The 19185-nt window shown below is 38.6% G+C and overlaps 1 protein-coding gene across 3 annotated transcripts in view; it reads right to left on the minus strand.

Annotated features, from left to right (window-relative positions):
* Nucleotides 1-19185, minus strand: part of RB1 (RB transcriptional corepressor 1) — a 78862-nt gene that overhangs the window by 45857 nt on the left and 13820 nt on the right. For all 3 annotated transcript variants that reach the window (XM_068674686.1, XM_068674695.1, XM_068674704.1), the window contains 11 exons: nucleotides 18563-18673; nucleotides 16396-16544; nucleotides 15568-15645; nucleotides 12887-12996; nucleotides 10341-10418; nucleotides 6588-6675; nucleotides 5779-5895; nucleotides 5010-5066; nucleotides 4901-4932; nucleotides 4746-4822; nucleotides 4337-4539 (listed from right to left, as the gene is read on the minus strand). In XM_068674686.1, the coding sequence (XP_068530787.1) occupies nucleotides 4337-4539; nucleotides 4746-4822; nucleotides 4901-4932; nucleotides 5010-5066; nucleotides 5779-5895; nucleotides 6588-6675; nucleotides 10341-10418; nucleotides 12887-12996; nucleotides 15568-15645; nucleotides 16396-16544; nucleotides 18563-18673 (1100 nt within the window). The remainder of the gene's footprint in view (nucleotides 1-4336; nucleotides 4540-4745; nucleotides 4823-4900; nucleotides 4933-5009; nucleotides 5067-5778; nucleotides 5896-6587; nucleotides 6676-10340; nucleotides 10419-12886; nucleotides 12997-15567; nucleotides 15646-16395; nucleotides 16545-18562; nucleotides 18674-19185) is intronic.

Here is a 19185-nt window from a genome sequence, read left to right on the forward strand (position 1 = left end):
TGTCACACAAACACACCCACACAAAAACCTAGCAGACCAGATCACCGCAAATTTGCAGACTTCAGACTGAACCAACTCCATTCAGCCCAGCGCACAGGGGTAGAGCCACTGTACTGCCCCACTCCCTTCTGGGTGCTGCGGGGTTGCTGCTGCTCCCACTCCTGTGAACTGCCAAGCTACCAGGTAGCCTTTTAAAACCCCAGTCCTGTGTGGATTACCCTTTGGACTCCTCTTACTCATGAGGACGCACTTAAGTATGACTTCAAGGATGTCAAATGTGATGTAAAATGGGAACGGTCTGTACTCTTTACCTACTGTACGTGTGAGAAGGCATTTATAGGAATCACAGTCCCCAAGCAGGGGACTAAAAGGAACCTAATGCCTTGCCTTGTCCTCCTCCACCGTGGCTGTGAGGCAGGGAAACAACTGGATCAATTTGCAGGTATGGATAACAGGACGGACACTGCACAGGTATTTTCTTGATATTTTCTTCAATGACTCAGGAAAAAAAAATTGTAAATTCAGGTAGTACAGAGGTTTTGCTCCTGAAATAGATTGTGAAAACTGACAGACTTTGGTTTACTGGCACCGAAAGTCTGCTCTTCCCTGGTTCTTCCCAACACACAGCAGCGAGCAGCAACACTTCAGCCAAACACGTGGCACAGCATTTGACAAGGTAAACTCAAAGATTTGCAAATGTGTTCACGTAACCTTCATCTAAGATACTCAAAAGAATTCCTTTTTTGACTGCCTATTAGAGATCAATTTGACAAAAAAGGCTGAGTATTGAACTTCTGGGCTGGCAGACAGCGGGCTATCCCTTTTTCATAGGAAATGGAATTTATCATCTGTTCCAAGGTTTAAGTTATATTAATATAGATATGATATAAATTAATCAATGACTTCAGATACCTTTATTTTTAAAGTAATTTTAGTCCCTTTAATTGAAGTTATCAAATTAAAATGGTGCCTTAAGTACTTTGAGATGAAGCACAAATGCTCTGCAGTTGAATATAGATGTATAGGTAGTGTGGTATGTACAGATAGTATGGTATTCTTTTACTTTATGAATAAAAATATGCAGTGTTAATGTTATGTATTCCAAATTCACCTTCACATAATCTGCAACATCGCTTATTGATGGAAAGTCGAGAATATTTCTTTTCTGTGCTGCTGCACAGCCTTTCTTTGTTTTATCCCCTCTTCCTTTTCCCTCTAATTAAATTATCCTTATCTAAACACATGAGTTTTGTTTTGCTTTTTCCTTTCTTTCCAGCATATTTTCTTCGCCCACTCTTCTGAGGAGGGGGAGTGAGAGAGCAGTTGTGGCGGAGTTCAGCTGCCCAGCAGGGCAAAACCACCACAGTTAAAGGCAAGGATGACCTAGAAAAGTTTCATCTGTCTCCTAAAGTACAAATGACTAAATCAGCTAGCAATGCAAAAAGCAATAAACATACTCAATGACTAGCAAAGGAGTGATGTATTATCTTCGAACACCAGTAAGAAACAATCTTTCACATTCATTCGATACAGCCTCCAAAGTCAGATAAAGGTCAGATGGGCTCTTAAGATTTTTTCTTCAGAGAAATTATGCAAGGCGTTTTTCCTCATAAAAGCTCTGTGACAAGTAAAGCTACAATAAATTCAGCTATTCCGTTCAATTTCTCCGTCCCTTCGAATTTCACATGGCAGTCCTGCTTCCAAAAAGCAATCAGGACAATGAGGAAAGCTCGGAGAAAGACAAGACAATCCACCTGACTTTCCAAAGAGCAGACAAACCTTGTAATGGATTGTTTCACCTCTGCGGAAAAGTAAGAACTAGATGAAAATACATAATTTGTTTTTTGTTTGATTTTTTTTTTTGCATGATACATACTTTTCTTCAGAGTATAACACTTCTTTAAAAAGTACATTCAGCATATTAGAGGAACTTCAACCTAAAGAGGTTACACTTAGGCTAAAGAGTTGCACTTTTCATACTAGAATCACAGGACATTCCAAGGTAAAAGGGACCCACAAGGATCAAATCCAATCCCTTGGCTCCACAGAGGACCACCCAAAATCAGACCATGGGTCTGAAAGCATTGTCCAAACACTTCTTGAACTCCAGCAGGCTCGGTGCCGTGACCACTGCCCTGGGGAGCCTGTCCCAGTGCCCGACCACCCTCTGGTGGAAGAGCCTTTTGTCAACACTGCTGACATTTCACTACTTCTGATCCCCTGAGCCACCACTCTCCTGGTTACAGAATCACAGAATGGTTTGGGTTGGGACCTTCAAATCTAGTTCCAACCCCTGCCATACCTTCCACTACACCAGGCTGCTCAAAAGGTTGCTTATATGTGTGTGTAGGATGTGTAGGCTGGTTAAAACTTGCAGCCTTTCCCCTTAGGGGCAGCTGTAGCACCAGACAGGGTTCAGGTACTTTTTTTTTTTTTTTTTGCACTCTTTATAGCACTATCAAATGCTAAAGCAGAGGGCATTCTTTGAACCATATTGAAAATCTTTGTTCCCTTTAAGCTACGAAATACCTGCAAGAATTAAACTCTTTATTCAAATCACAATGGATGAGGAAGACGGGGATGGACAGCAATGCTGGGAAAAGAGGCAACTGTTACAAGTCCTACAAGGAGGCAACGGAGACCAATTCAAAGTCACAAGATACCTGCACACTCCTCTTGCAACTAGCCCTTCGCTGGTTGCCAACACCGGCTTCCCTCAGCTTTTGAGAGCCTCGCTGTGCCCTCTAGTGATGAGCCTGCCAGCAACAAAAAAGAGGGACAACAGGAGACTGAACTGAGCATCCTGAGCTCCTGGAGATCCAGAGGAGATTATCTGGATGTTGTTCTTGGGTAGAAATTGGTAGGTAACGGCTTGTTGCTGATCAGTAAGTTGACAAAGTGGTTTGCATTAGGTAGCAGAAGCCAATTTCTGCTCTTTGTCCTCCAAAGGATAAAAATTCTGAAACAAACACTCTTTAAACATTTCAAAAATGGTACAAGTAATGTGCTTCATCTTCCCTGTTGCTATAAGCTCTGGTACAAGACTCTCAGGCCTTCAAGTGCTTTCAGGCAATCTTTTTCCAAGAAAAGCAAAACCACAAAGAAATTCATACAGCAGTGGAGACATCATACCAAGACGTCATACAAACATGCCAAAGCATTACAGAGGAAAAAATATTACACTCTGGTACATCAGCTATAGCACTGCACCAGCAATGCTGGGGTGATGAGCATGAATCTCAAGACACAAATTGTGGTTTGCTAATGCAACAGGTCACCTTCCTAACAGGACACATTCAGAGAGCTGCCTGACTCATGCCCATTGACTCTGTTGGCAATGGGAATCAAGCAAAATGGGCTGGTTGGCATTAAGAGGTCAACCAGACTCAGCTTGAAGCATGGTAATTATTTCCCTATAATGCTGAGGCCAGCGTGCTTCTCCTGAGCTAAGAACCTGATCCCAAAATGCAGCTCCAGTGGTTCTGACACAACGCTACAGGCTCTTTATGGGAGCACGACCCCACAGCCTGGTAAAATATCACCAGTATGAGAAAATTCAAGAAAATTGTTAGCTTTTCAAGCTTAAGTCATACACAGAAGACCATACACAGACTTGCTTCACAATTGCAGTATCATATTGGCTAAGGCATATTGTGTTTTTAGATTTCCCAGAACTACAAGGTACCAAGCAGATTCTTACACGGTCACTGTGCTTCCTGGTCAAAATTAGCAGTCTTTATATATAACAGTCCTCTTTTGTCACATTAAGAGCATATTTTTGGTTTAAAAGTAACACGGAATATAAAGAGACAGCGGTCAGGTTACTGAGATCCAGCCTCAGAAGCATAACCCAACCTGCCAGCCTGGTTTTTATGGCCTTCAAAAATACCCAAGGAATTGAAGTGCCGAGTACAACATGAATCAGAATTGTAAGTACTATTAGCAATCACATCAGAGGCACAGAACTAAGGCCACCATGTCAAGTAGGAATTAAAACTGGATAAAACAATAGCATACATATAAAAGCACAGAATGCATTGCCTATTGCCACCAAGATAGTGTTTATTACCCTTCATATCCATGGTAGGCTGGTAAAAGATGTTGGATTACCATCACCTAAATGAGAAAAACTATCAGAAAAGCTGTCACTTTCTCTGATATAACCTTTTTTTTCCAAAGCCTGCAGACATGCTAAGACTAAACTTGTTTAGATCTTGTATTACTAGCAAAATCAACTACCTCTCAGCAAGACAACTTATTTTATAGAGTTGAGTGTGATCCTTTTTTCTAAATACACATTATACAAGGATAAATACTACTTGAAAGCATTACTTACAGATTGCCAAGCAAGAGATTCCATAATGCGATGTTCGCAGCGTTCTAGATGCTTTATCATGTCCCTTGTTAGGCTTGGCTCCACTTTAATAAAACTTTCAATCACCTTGTAGAAGTCAAAAGCTTTTAAATCAAATACATTGAGAATCCACGGGAAAGACAAGTCTGTTTCAGCACTGCTACCATCACTTTGTGAAGCAGTTCCTACAAGGAAGACAGATTAGTATTACCAAGAGTGCTACGTTCTTTCACTTCTGTTGCATCTCTTTTTGTGTTTATTGAATCATTGCCAGTTTGGAAATTTCAGCAGCCTCTGTTTTCTTGCTATTTACTGTATTTTATGTATTAGAACAAATAGCCAAAACTATTGATACGTAAAAATGCTCTTTGGCACTTTCGATTCAACTTACTGACATACGTAGACATGACAACTTCAAGAGCACATGCCAGAAGAGATGTGTGGAAGATGTTATCGTTCAGCAGTTTGCTAAGGGAAAAAAGAAGTCGTTATTACTTGCCTTAACGCTAAAATAGTGGATAAAAGTAGTGAATTATGAGCACATACCTGAAATTGTGCACTGAAAGGCGCTGTTCTTCCTGAAATGCATAAATCAAGCTTGTGATTCTTTCTGGAATTCAGACACGCAATACCGAGTTACAAGTACTAAACTTACCGACTTCAGCATAGACTCCATCACTCTGTAATACAGCCGTACCCCAAGTATGTATCTCTATGAAAAGAGAAAAAAATATTACAATTAGTTCTTAACAAAACTACATCAGGCAGACTCATGTTTTATTGATTTAGAACATTTTTTTTTCCTTTCTGTTTTGCAGTTTTGATTTTTTTTTTTTTTGGAAGTGATAATAAAAAGATCTCATTTTCCTCAGCTCCAATTGCCAATAGTACTGGAAAAGCCTCAAAGGCTACTAGTGTTTGTGACCACCTCAACCACACTAATACCAATGTTTATGTCAAGTCATGGCTAATAAGATAAACAGCAGTGCTGACAGAAAATAGAGAGTACAAACTCGGTTGTATTTGCTTTCCAAAAAATCCTTGTAAAAAGCAGAGCTTGCCTACTGATTTTATAAGGAAGCAAGTCACTTTGCATAGTTTTAGGCTCAGTTACCTTAATGAATGCAAGTATACCTTTCACTAAATGCATTCTGCCCAGCAATTTTCTTATTTTCCATTAAAGTGCTTCTAGCATTCTCGCCCACCCAGCTCCTATTGTTCCTTAAATAAGAAAAATCACTTGTTAAATATTATCTTTACAGAGCATTAGAAAAAAACATGTCCTTTCCTCAAGTTGAACCGAGTATTATTGCTTCCTGACATTATTAATCTTCACTGAAGGAGGACAGTCGTTAAATCAGGTCTCACATTAGCTAGTACCAACAGAGTTCAGATGAGAAATACTCAAACAAAACATTAGTTACCTGTGAGCCAATCTCAGCACATCCCTGTCCAACTGCTTCAGCAAATTTCTTTTTGAAGATGTGGCCAAGACTTTCCACTCTTTTCAGGATACTATCTTTAGGGTTCACTGTGCAATTCTAGTAGAGGACAGGAAAGAGGGTAGGGGAAGAAAAGACAAGGAAAGGGTATTTTACTTCAAAAACATTTTAACGGTATAATCAAATGAGTCCTGCATCGCTTTGTAGCATCTCTTAATCATGTCATCAGCATAAATCAGAGTGGACTATTTAAAAATATTTTATATTAAAAATATAAAATATTAAATAGTGGACTATTTAAAAAGATAGAATATACAATATACACAGTGTTCAACAATTCCCAGTAACTACAACTCCATTTCTCACATGCATCTAACTGCAACTAATACTAGTAACATGACAAATACCAACTATTTTAGTGTCTTTCAAGCATAAAGTATGTTTAAACTGCTGAATATGGACACAAGAGACCCTCTGAACACATCCTTCTTCTCTTCCTATGTCTCTTTATACCCTTTTATTTTTCTGATACATAAACTTTTAGTGTAGTAACAGAAAGATTTAAGTACTTACTGTCTCCTAGTACATATCAGATAAATAGAAATGGTTTCTAAATTAGGAGTTCAAGAGTAATTACATTTAAACCATCCCAATCAAAATGTACATCTTCCAAAATATTTGTTAATAAAAGAGTTACCAGAACATGTGTGTCAGATCTCTATGAATAAGTTTTAATTGTGTGATAATTCTAACAGTCTTCCACAACTGTTTCATCAAGTCACTTCACTTACATTGAAATATGCGATAAGGGTATCAGATGGTTTATCAGCTGCTGAATTTAGAATCATTATCAATTGCTGAATTGTATTCATTGCAGCTCTGGAAAAAAAAAAAAAAAGCATTGAGGTTGACTCAACAGTTTCCAGAAACTGAACAGCACTTCTACTAACAAAAAATGTACAATTTTAGTTTTCAACTCCGTTATCAAACAACCTGCTGGGAAAAAAACTGTTGTACTGTGTTAATCATTGTGAATTCTAATAACCTGATTTATCTAATCATCTCATTATTAGAATTATTGCAATCCATAAGTAAGCAACCAGAAGATAAATAATAAATAATGAGCACTTCTAAAAGCAGTAAAATGGTAGAATTGCAATCCCTATATATGAAAATATTCAGTTAAATTAAGCGCAAACCTAACAAATCATTTGGCTTTTGTAAAAAAGAGACTGGTGAACAAAAACAGCTTTTGTTTCAAGTCTTGCAATCACAAGTACAGTAAGAAAAATGTACTGAAATGGGGTATTTGATATCCATTCACAAAGATGATACAGCCTTTCTAACATAAATGCTTAAAAGAAAAGCCACGCTTTTCAAAAGTAGAGCTGCCAATGATCCCGTTATTAACAGCATGAGAGCGTCTTCTCCCACCCTGTGTCTAAATCAAGAAGTCACATGAAAGCTTCATTTAACAGATTTTTAAGATTTTTTTTTATTAAGTGTCTTCCATTTCCAATAGGAAGGTTGTAATTTGCTGAAATCCTAATTCTACCGTTTGCATCTGCAGCTAGGTTGGAAGATTTCTGCATTTAAGATCCTTAATTTTTAAACTGTTATGGATGAAGAAGAGGATGTGGACATTAATTTTTCAGTGTTCCTGATAATTATACGTAGTATAGAAAGTAGAACACTGATTCTTTATTGCCTAAATGAGAAGATCAAAAATCTATCTATTACATTTTGTGAAGTGAGATGTATTGAAGTATTGAACTATGACTCCATGTATGATCTTACTGGCTCTTTTTTTTTTTTTAACAGTCAAATAGTAGAGAAAAAACAAAAAAGCATCAAAATCATCTGCATATATACATAATGCCTAGAACCTTCTTGCTGAAAAGAAATTTAAAAACAATCAATAAATCAATATCCATTGATTTATATCCAGTGTCTTCTTAAAAAAAGTTAAGTGTAGAAGCTAACTTACTGAAGTCAACCCAAGTAATAACAGTATCTCAGAAGAGCTATAATTTAAAGAACTAAAAATATTCTTAAGACAAATGCATAGGATCTTGTTTATTCAACAGGTTAAGTATCTTGTTAGGGTAAGTATTTCTCTGAAGATAACAGTTCTCATTTCATCTTCTAAAACTGAAATCGTGATGACAAACATTTTTCATGACTTTCAGAAGGATCATTATTCTAAGATAATAGGACACAGCTTTTTCTCAAATTGCACATATTATCCAGGAGGTGACTGAAATACCTGTATTTGGGGAAATAAATATCTTGTCATACAGGACAAGAAGATGTGTAGCACCTAACAGTCCCCATTTCCAACTTCTGGGGACATGATGTAGTGTTCTGCCTTTGTTTGCACAGAACTATGGTGTCCATTACGATCCGTTAATATTTGCATGGACCGGTTTATTTTAAATTCTGTATTAAGCAATACCATTAAGTTTCTATTCTTTTAGAAAGCTTATTGTAATGCTTTTTCACTTCACATCTAAAAAAAAAGTTTGATTGTCCAGTGGTATAGCTATTTTCTGAGTTTATTTTATTGGTTTTCTGCACTGTTTAACCTCAGTTTGGTTTGTATCACTCAAAAAATAAGTTGACAAAAAACATTTGGTCATAACTGTATAGTCCAAAGACTCATTCTTTATTTTTCAGAAGGCTTGGGAAAATCACTTCTAATTGAAATTCTACTAACGATAATGAAAGGCTTGAAGACAATTGAAAAAATGAAATGAAAACACACAACCTATAATTACAGTGCTCTGAACTACCTGAAATTACACCTATTTTATTTACTGGTTTTATCTGATTTTTACATAATGGACCAGATATAAAACCGCTGATGAAAATGATTATACTCTCACCAATTTCAGGGGGCTTAAGAGCAGGTCCTAAACATCTAGCTACAGAAAGAAAACACAAGAAAACTCGAAGTACTAAGTCTAGTGCTTTCATCACAACCTGTAAGGGGTTCTACTTAATGCAAGGTGAGTTAACAGTGCACTTAATACTCTGCACTGGTGATCAAAGGCTTACTGCCATCTAGTGACAGATCTGTGCTTTACCAAAAACAGTTGCTACAGCCAAAATCATTGCTAGTGAATAAAACCACTTGAACTGTCTCAAATGGCAGCAGATTTGGAAAACTCAGAGAAGCCCCCAAGGCTGGATGGAGAGTCTGAATCTCTCACTAGTACTTCTCAGAGTTATTTTAGCACATCTCAAATTTTTAGCAGTGTGGTAGCTTGCTACTCCAGGACTTCATTAATAAGACTTCCATGTCAAGAGTTTTAATCAAGCATCTTTCAGTGTTAGAGTTGTTTTCTTAATACCAGTATAACCAAGAAGTAGCAGCAACAAGCTGACAATTTGTGGAGAAAACAGGCTTTGTTGTCAATGACCTTCTCGTTAAATACATTTCAAGTTATAGATGGTCTAGATCCTGATATCACACATTTAGTCAGGGAACCACCAGTCAAGCTGTTGCCTTTATGGCTAAAAAAAGCATCACTGACAGCTGAAGACTAGAAGTGTAAAATTAAAAGGCACCATTAAGGCAATCAAAGACTTCCACAGTCACAGGCAATTAAAAGTTCTTCTGTGCACTGATCAGTATCTAATCTCAGCTGAACGTCCCCATTCAGTATTTTTATTAAGCTTTTCAGAACCTTACTGCTTAGTTGGTGCTTTGTTGGCTAAAAACCAATTTCTACACACACTATTTAACAGATTTTGTAGTGGATGCACAATCCCAGAGTCCAATTCATTCTTTCACAAGCATATAGACACGATAGAGATGTTTTTTAACAAAAATTAAAATAATTTTTACTCATTTGAGAAAACTGAAGTAGTAATTCAGTATAGTTTAAATTTTTCACTTTTACAAAATGCTGAAACAAAAGGCATTTATATAGCAAGCATGGAAAACAAACTTCACTGTCCAGTTTTATTAAACCTGACACCTTCAGAACAACTGCCTGTGCAAACAGTTGTTTGTCCACGTAGCACATGACACTGTGGTGACACAACTGACTGGTTCTTGAACATCCTGGAATTTCTAACACCATTAAGTAAAATCATTCTGCTTTTGCTAAGGAACTCTGTGGCACAAGGGAAGAATAGTACACACAGATCTCCTTTCCTTTGTTAACCAAAATAAAGCTTGGAGTTTTTTCCTGCACTGGATTGCAGATCAAACAATCTGCAATTAATACCACATTTCTACCATCTCTCCCAATTCTCCCAAATAGACCAGAGTATGTTGGCACTCTGAAACACTTATTTTGACGTTATATAAAGAAAAAAGGTTGGTACTACAAAATACTCATCTTTGATTACAGAAAGAGGACGATACTAGGAAGAAAGTATCATGGGAGAAGAAATGTGTATATAAGCAGTTTTGTATCAGGGAAGGAAGCCGCAAAGATCTAGACTTCGACTAATGATGGGAATACGGCAGACAAAAGTATAGTGTGAAAGTATAAAGTTGTATAAAGAACACAGTTTAAGTGAAAAATTCATACCGAACAGGTGTCTGTGGAAGTATTACATTAATCTCCTCATCTGGATTGTTTTTTCGTGGTGTTCTCTCCAACTGTGAACTACAGAAATAGAAAACAGACTTATGAAGCACACAAGTAATTCAGAAAAGTACATTCTCTATTAAAACTTAAAATGAACCTGCAGAAAAAAATACGGAACGGATTTCTAAGGTGTAGATTTCCAATCATTCCTCCTGTTAGAACAACAAAATTTATATCGCTAAGGAGATCTGTGAGTAGGTTGTTGGACTAGATGACCCTCAAAGTTCCCTTCCAACTTGATTTTTTTTTTCTAGAATTCTATTTATAACAACTTAGTTTATACATACACCTAGAATAGGGACTGCAGCACCCCTCCTGTGAGCAGAGGCCGGGAGAGCTGGGACTGCTCAGCCTGGAGAAGAGGAGGCTCAGGGGGATCTCCCCCAGGGCTGGGAATCCCCGCAGGGAGGGGGCAAAGAGGCCGCAGCCAGGCTCTGTTCAGGGGTGCCCAGCGCCAGGCCAGGGGCAGTGGGCACCAAGGGGCAGGCAGGAGGCTCCCTCTGAGCACCAGGCAGCACTTCTGTGCTGGGCGGGCGGCTGAGCACTGGCCCAGGCTGCCCAGAGAGGCGGGGGGGGCTCCTCCTGGCAGAGCGGCACAAGGCGCCTGCACGGGGCCCTGGGCACCCTGCGCTGGGGGCCTGCTGGAGGAGGGAAGTCAAAGCAGATGCTCTCCAGAGGTCCTTCCAACCTCAACCATTCTGTGATTCTGTACGATGTACAGCTCCATTTTAATCCAATTCAAAACGGATGTGTTTTGTAGTATAGGTAAAGTCAGTCTCATACCATGAGCGCACATCAGGTGAAGGTGAATTGTCCATAATCACTGCTAATTTAGAGTATGACTAAAAAAAATCCGACATCTGCATTATTGAGCAGCACCAGGGAATGTGCCATGGCACTGGTACTCAACTGTTTATTCCGTTGAACTGTCAGTGGGGTTATTTCTGTCCCATGCAAACTACTATTCGCCCTGTGTAATGGGTTTACGTGGCAAGGTTTTGGTAGCAGGGGGCCATAGGGGTGGTTTCTGTGAGAAAGATCTAGAAGCCGCCCCATGTTTGGGAAGGGCCCCATTGTTTTCCAGATCTGAGCCAATAAGCGATGTTGTTTTGCACCTCTGTGAGAGCATATTTAAGACAGGGAAAAAAACGCTGCGCCACACAGCAGCCGGGAGAGTGAAGGGAGTGAGGAACGGCACCAAGGTCAGTGTAGAAGGAGGGGGAGAGGTGCTCCAGGCGCCGGAGCAGAAGTCCCCTGCGGCCTGTGGTGAGGACCATGGTGAAGCAGGATGTCCCCCTGCAGCCCATGGAGTACCACGGTGGAGCAGGGTTCCACGCTGCAGCCCGTGGAGGAGACCACGGTGGAGCAGGTGGCCCTGCACCGACGGAGGCTGCCGCCTGTGGAAGACCCCTGCCGGAGAAGATTCCGGGCCGGACCTGTAGCCCGTGGAGAGGAGCCCACGCAGGAGCAGCTGATCTGGCAGGAGCTGCTGCCCATGGGGGAGCCAGGTTGGAGCAGTTTTCTCCTGAGGGATGGACCCCGTGGTATGAACCCATATCTAGAGCAGTTCTGCAAGAGCTGCTGCCTGTGGGAAGCCCACACCAGATCAGTTCATCAAGGACTGCATCCCGTGGGTGGGACCCCACAGCACAGGGGACGAGAGTGACCGAGAAGGAGCGGCAGAGAAGTGCTGTAGACTGACCATAACCCCCATTCCCCTGCACCGCTTGGGGAGAGGAGGTGGAAGAGGGTGGTTGGGGGTGGGGGGGGTGGGAAAAAGGTGCTTTTGGTTTCTTTGCTTTGTTTCTCACTTCTCTAGCTTGTTAGTAATGAGCAATAAATCTTACTATCTTCTTATGCTGAGTCTGTTTTGCCCATTACAATAATTATTGCGTGATTTTCTCATCCTTATCTCAACCCTTGAGCCCTTTTCACATATTTTCTCCCCATTCCTCTTTGAGGAGGGGAAGTGAGAGAGCGGCTGTGGTGGAGCTCGGCTGCTCACTCGAGCGGAACCACGACACCCTGATAATTTCTGGGTACAGGCCAGAGGTCAGAATGGGCTCAGGAGTACTCCCAGCAGGCAGCTTATTCATACCACCAGCTGGTTTGAGGAAGAAGTTTGACAGCAAGGACCCAGCTGGCCCCAGAGCCATAACACATTCTCAGGCACACGTAATAAACTAGCGTGCAACCTCCTCTTCGCAATTCCTCAGCTGCCACTGGACTAGAGGGACTTGCACAGAGTAAGAATTGGGTTACAAAGTCCATATCATTTTATCTAGATATGTAGCAACTTGTTTTATGATTACTTAAGCTGCAATATAAGGCAAGGTTGGTGACACCAGAAATATCTTAGCTGAATGACAAGCCGAAGAGGTCAACAGGATGCAGAGATCTCCACTTAAAACAGAGGGCAGGGCGGGGTGGGGGGAACAAGCTCACGTTTTCTATTGTAGTACGACAGCAGTAAGAGGAAACATTACCACGCTATGACATCGGGCTGAAGGGTTTCATCATGATCCAGAAACAATCTTGCGTCTATGTCTTTGTTTTTGAGATACAGCTCATTGTATTCTTTTGAGAGAACCTCAACCTCGAAAAAAAACATTGAGAAGTTTTATTTTACAGCTACAAAATTGACAATTTGCTCAATAACATAGGCTAGCACTACCTCATGAATACAACCGAATACAATGCTGAAAAACTAAGAAAATGACCTTGGAACTCATAATGTCACTTCTTATACAAACAGCTGAAACATACCCAGAGGAAATTTACTGTTCCCATGTGCAAACAAAGATAATACTTTATAAAGGGAAAACAATTGAAGATCATGAGACACTTCTGAAGAAATATAGGTCTTGATACTGTGAAAGAGCTAAAAATAGTGGAGTGAAAGATGTAGACCTGCAAATCAAACTAGTGTTTCCAGGCTTTTAAATCTTTCCTTCCAGAAAAAAAATAGAAAAATGTGTTTTTATGGGCAAGAAACAAAATGTGTGCCTTTCAAACAGCTACTGGACAATCCACAAGGTCCCTATCTCTGCTTGTTTGGAGATGGAAGCTTAAAGATGCAAAGCTTAAACTTTGTTCTAAGTTTTATTATTCATTAATGTTTGTGTTGAAGTAGTTTTTAAGAGACATGCCTAGTTCTACAAAAACAAACCATTATTACATAGCCCACGTTCTTCTTTTTAAAATTATTTCTTTTAAAAGTTTCTTGGTTGATTAGATCCCACAGTGATACAACTTCATTTTGCATGAAAAGTTCGGGAGTTTGAGTGACTAACACTAACTGAAACTCGAAAACTGTTCTTCAGGGCCAGATACCAGCCTCCACATCAACTCTGGCACTGTGCTCCTACAGCAGCAGCCAGTCAGCTCTATTATCTCTTCCCTGAGCCCTCAATCATGCTAAATAATGCTGTGCTCCAGCACATTCCAACAAGAAAAAAACAGACACCAGTGCATACAAAAACAAACTAACCCCGTACCTGTCTCAAGCAAAAGCCGCATGCATCTCTTACACAGCTTTGCTCTTCATCCTCTTTTTATCTTTGCCAAATTTGCACCAAACTGATTTTATGGTTAGAACTTTGAGATTAGGACTATTAAATCCATAGATTATCTTTAGACTTCAATCATTCCTTCATTTTTTTTTTTTGTTAACAAAGCTCATTATCTTTTCATTTTTCATTACCTTCCTAACAGTTTACACATTCTTTTGTCTGAAGTATTTCAGTATTTTATTAACATTTCTAAGCTTCAGGTTCTTTCAAAGAAAGCAGCTCCTAGACCAAATGGCTGCACTGTGCTATTTGGGAAGAAATCTTCAGCCAAAAATAAAAGTTCCGAATCAGTCTATTCATTAGTACATAAAGCTTGACCATCAAGCATGCAGGTGAAGACTAATGAAACAGCAACAGTAAGTCTCAAAAGTTTTTCTTGTTTTGGAAACAACATTACAGTTCATTGAAAGCTCAGCATTGTTTTGTGTTGGTGTTTTTGTTGTTTTTTATTATTTTAACGGAAATGAAAGACAATTCAGATGTCCCATATCATTAGCAATTGTATAAATGAACTTCATTATAATTGACAGTTAGTTCATTTATATATAAGGATTAACTACCTCTGAAATATACCTGTAAATTATTACTGTTTTTACCACACATCTCATGCAGGTTTCAGTAGAAAGACTCATGTGATAGGTCTTTTCTTCAAATATATTTTACAGGTTTTTCTTCAGCAGTATTAGACTATTGCTCTGATACTATGCTTAAATCATGCAGTTGGTTGAGAACCCTTGTTAACTTGAGAATAAGCTGTATAATGACCATTGCCTCCAAGTTCATAGAGGGTTTCTGAACTGTACACCCCCAAACTTAAAATCTAGAGAGATTGCTGATACAGAACATGTTGCACTGACCCTGAAATTCAAACTGAAAGGGATTAGAGATTTAACGGGTCTTGTATTTTATTCCCCACCCAAGATACTTATGAAATTGAACAGAACGTATACTTGGCATACCTGCAGACATTCAGTCTGACAAACTGCTCGTTTTCACAGTGCTCTAACAGAGACACACAGCTAAACCTAGTCTCTGAAGAATGATGGATATAACTTCTTTGAAAGAAGTTCTCTTGCATGCAATTCTACAGACGGACTCTGCTGCATCCAGGCTACAATGAAGGAAGATGAAAGTAATTCTACAAGGACACAGCAGTGCAAACTCTGCCACCTGTGAGACTAAGCCCGACCTTGTGGAAATTTCTCATACATGACTACATACATGTCCCAATTATATTAAGGGATGTAACTGAAGGTTGTATGCAACCACAGATTGACTTTAGAGTTTTGATATTCTAAATTGTAACTTAAATTAATGGCTTTACCAAGACTATGGATATTCAACTCCGTCATGTTTTGCTTTGAGCGAAACCACTAGCTCAAACCTCAGGAAAATGATTTATAAGATTCAAATGTAAATGCTACAGACACCCAATGAATCCTTGAATCCCTGCTAAGTCACATTCCTGAAACATGCTGCATTTAGCTAGATTATTTCACAACAGCCTATCAGAACCTGATCGATGTGTAAAGAGAACCTTAAGTAATCTGGCATGAAGTAAAGCACTGCTGTTGATCTTAAATTATTCCAATTACCTCTGGCAGTCCATTTGAAGCTACAATACCCATGGAATTCAAGAAAGGAATAAAGCTTGTGAAATACACGTTTTTGACCTAAAAAAAAGGAAAAGCATAACATTAGTGATGTATACAGGCAGCCACGCATACACTGCTTTCAGATCTTTAAGTCAAGAAACTAAATGAGACGCTGTTGTAATGCACCGTAGTGTTGTTGTTGTTTTTTTTTTAAATAACGCACTGTGTTTTGTTTTCAATAAAGCAAAAATAAAGTTACCTACATATCCAAAACTTAGTTACCTGTACGCATGCAGCATATAATCCTCAGCTAGAATATTACGTGACTAAACTAGGAAAGAATAACACTCCCCCCAACCCTCTTCTGTTTAATCATCTGCTTGGATATTCAAAAAAAAAAAAAAAGGTCCTTTTTACACAGGAATAGATTTACCAGGAGAAATAAAGGGGAAGTGGGCTTTTACAATCCCACAAAGAACAGTGCACTAGTTGCGTGCATTTTTTCACTGTGGGAAACTTTGAACCCCAGCCCATCAGAGTAGCCCTGCAACCACGTGCTGATCAGAGCATGTAGCATGAAACTTGCTTCAGCACATAACTGTATTCTTCACAGTTAAATATTCCCAGTAAAGTTATCACAAATACCATGGGATTATTTTTTTTTAAACTACCTACAAAAGAAACTGCAGAACAGTATAGTACCCTCGCTACTGAACTTAAGAGAATCAAATAAGCAGAATTATAGGGATTTTACAGGACTGCTTAAGCAAACACACATTCCAGATGGGGTTTAGCAGAAGATCTAACATACATTAAAACAGACCTTACCTCATCTAAATTACAATCGTGCTCTTTACAAAGGATTTCAATAACTTTTGTGTCAGTATCAACTTGTTTTGAAGTGCGTGTACTCCTGTTCTGACCTCTTCTTGGAGTTCGAGTTGAACCATTCACAGTCACTGCTGTCACAGCAGACTCTGGAAAGACAGGCAGAACCATCACAAAGTTAGAGTCACCTTAAATCTCCGAAGTTTTTTTTTCTTAATTATTTATATGACTTTTCAGGCACTTAATTATCTTCCCTTTTCATCTGTTCAGCTGGGTAAGAAACTTTCATTACGAAAAATCTATAGAAAAAAAAAACAATTTCTAAAATCCTGTATCAGTATTTAGACATTGTTTTTAAAACACTATTCAACGCAAAATTTAATAGCACTTTTGGTAAGCAGCATAGAATAAGTAGTAAAGCTAGGAGAGCCTTGCCTTGTAAAGATGAGTACTATTTTTTCTATTTTTATAGAAGTGTGAAATGATGAGCTGAAAGAGTGACTTGACACTTCTGAAGGTTAATGAAGTCACATAGGATGTACGTGTTGGTGGGAACCTGGAGTATGGTTCTACAGAGAATTCTTCCTTTCCCCAAATATCCCAGTCAATCAATCATGAAAAAACAAGTTCACCTTACAGATATCAAAAACCTGAGCTAAAATGAGGTTAAAACATCTTGCTTTGTTAAGTTCAAAGCAGATAGCCTCAATAGTGTCAGCTTGAAATATCTGAATTATATTAAGGACGTGTTAATACAGTTAAATGTTTTAAAACTAATACTCCAATCAGTTGGATGTTCTCATTTGTACCTCCATTCGCATTTGATAACTGTTCTATGAGAAAATGCAATAAATGACACTGCTCTGGTGGCTGCATCAATCCCCTTAACTCCTAGCCAATATCATAAAGCTCAGATGAATGGCCTGATTTTTGGGCAGTCCTGTGCAGACCCAGGAGTTGGACTTGATGATCCTTGTGGGTCCCTTCTGTCTCAGGATATTCTATGATGACATTGTTCAAGCACAGTGCGAAGCCTCTTGGTCACAAGGACTTGAATAGCGTGTTGTTATTTGATAAAGGAATGAAGCACCGAGTGGCAGCTTGAACAGCACCTCTAACTATCACACAGCCCAAGTCAGAATAACACTTTACACTTAACAGCTGATACCCATATTTGCAATTTAGACAGAAGTAGTTCTTTTTCAGTGTTTCTTTTTCAAGATGGAACACAAATCCTGTCTTTAATAATGAGTTTTTTAATAATGAGTTGCTGGTCTTCATAGTTTCACTATAGATATTTAGTTGTAAAACAACAGAAGCATGAGTAGATTCAGGCTATGAATCCCACTACTTCACCCAAATCCAACACGGGACATACCTATGTAGTATCAAAGACTTTTCTATATACTGAAGCTCCAAATACTTTAGCGTAGCAATTCCATAGCTTGTGGAAGAAAAATATTCAGAGAGAAATAGAAATCTATCATTTAAAGTTACAAGCAAATGCTTCCTTTCTCTGACTTTGGAGTGGTTTCCCAGGCTTTATATATAAAAATTGAATGTACAAAAAATGTTTGCTGAACATGAGTTTGTTGGTAAGACCATTATATTTCTTGCTTAAAGTAAGGAAGAACCACTTGCTAATATAGAACAGATGTAATAAAAATATCTACGTTTTTCCTCTCCCATTTTATTTTGAGCTACCACTGCAATCATTTTATCCACCAACTTTTTATTGTTTGTTTAGTCCTGTATCTTGCACACTTCAGTTGTCATCATACTGCTATAAATCAGTGAACTGAGAGTCATAGCACCATCTTCTTTTGTAATTCAGAGCAAACCTAGATAATACTACTTAATCGTCATCTACCCAGAATTATTTTACCAAACCAAGACTACTCTTCTTGCAGGCTTCTAAACAACTGGAATGGGCAGAGGGAACAGCAAATGGACAGCAAGAATAGAAAAAAATCAAAATATTAAATACACTGCTAGATTCAAATAATTTAATTCAATTTCAATAGCATCTAAATTGAACTAAACTATTAAAAAATCCATTTTCATAAGGTTAAGAAGTTTCATTGTATTAATTGTGAACGTTATAAAGACTAGTGGAAATTTAACAAATTTACTTTCTACTTAGTTAACAAAAACATTAAATCCTTACTGTATGGTTCCTTGAGCATAGCAGGAGGTGACAGTTTGATAAAATAATCTAAGACACACAGCAACAACTGGAAAGAAATCACCAGGTCATCTTCCATTTGCAACACTTTACCTGCAAACATTTAAAAAGGTGAAGACAAATTTAAAGAGTCATTTTTGGAAAAATAAAGATGTTGAAGTTTATTAAATAAAATACACTACATTTAATAGTGAAAGCATTTCGCAAGATGGCCATGTTCTTTAAAGCTCATAGTTCTTAAGAGGTTTGTTGTTCTGGAGAAAGCATGCATAAAAATACTTATAATTCACGCACAAATTCATTTTTAGCACAGTGGAGTAATTGTGACTATTTTACCTTCACGTACTTCTTATTTCTAAATAACTCTTCTTCACTTTTTTGTGGTCTCAATAAAACTTTGCGAAAGCTGCTAAGCATTCAAAAAGCATAAAGAATTCCCAATACATAGTGAAGAGAAATTCAAAACATTCTTACCATATGCCTGGCCTGCCCATTGTACACCGAGTGACTTGCAAGTTAGAAAATATTAGCATGAAGAGCACTTTAAAAACTACATTATCCCAGCTGTTCCCAACTTCTGATTCACATGCTGGAAGAAATCTACG

The sequence above is a fragment of the Anas acuta genome, chromosome 1 (assembly GCF_963932015.1).
Source record: "Anas acuta chromosome 1, bAnaAcu1.1, whole genome shotgun sequence".
Lineage (NCBI taxonomy): Eukaryota > Metazoa > Chordata > Aves > Anseriformes > Anatidae > Anas > Anas acuta.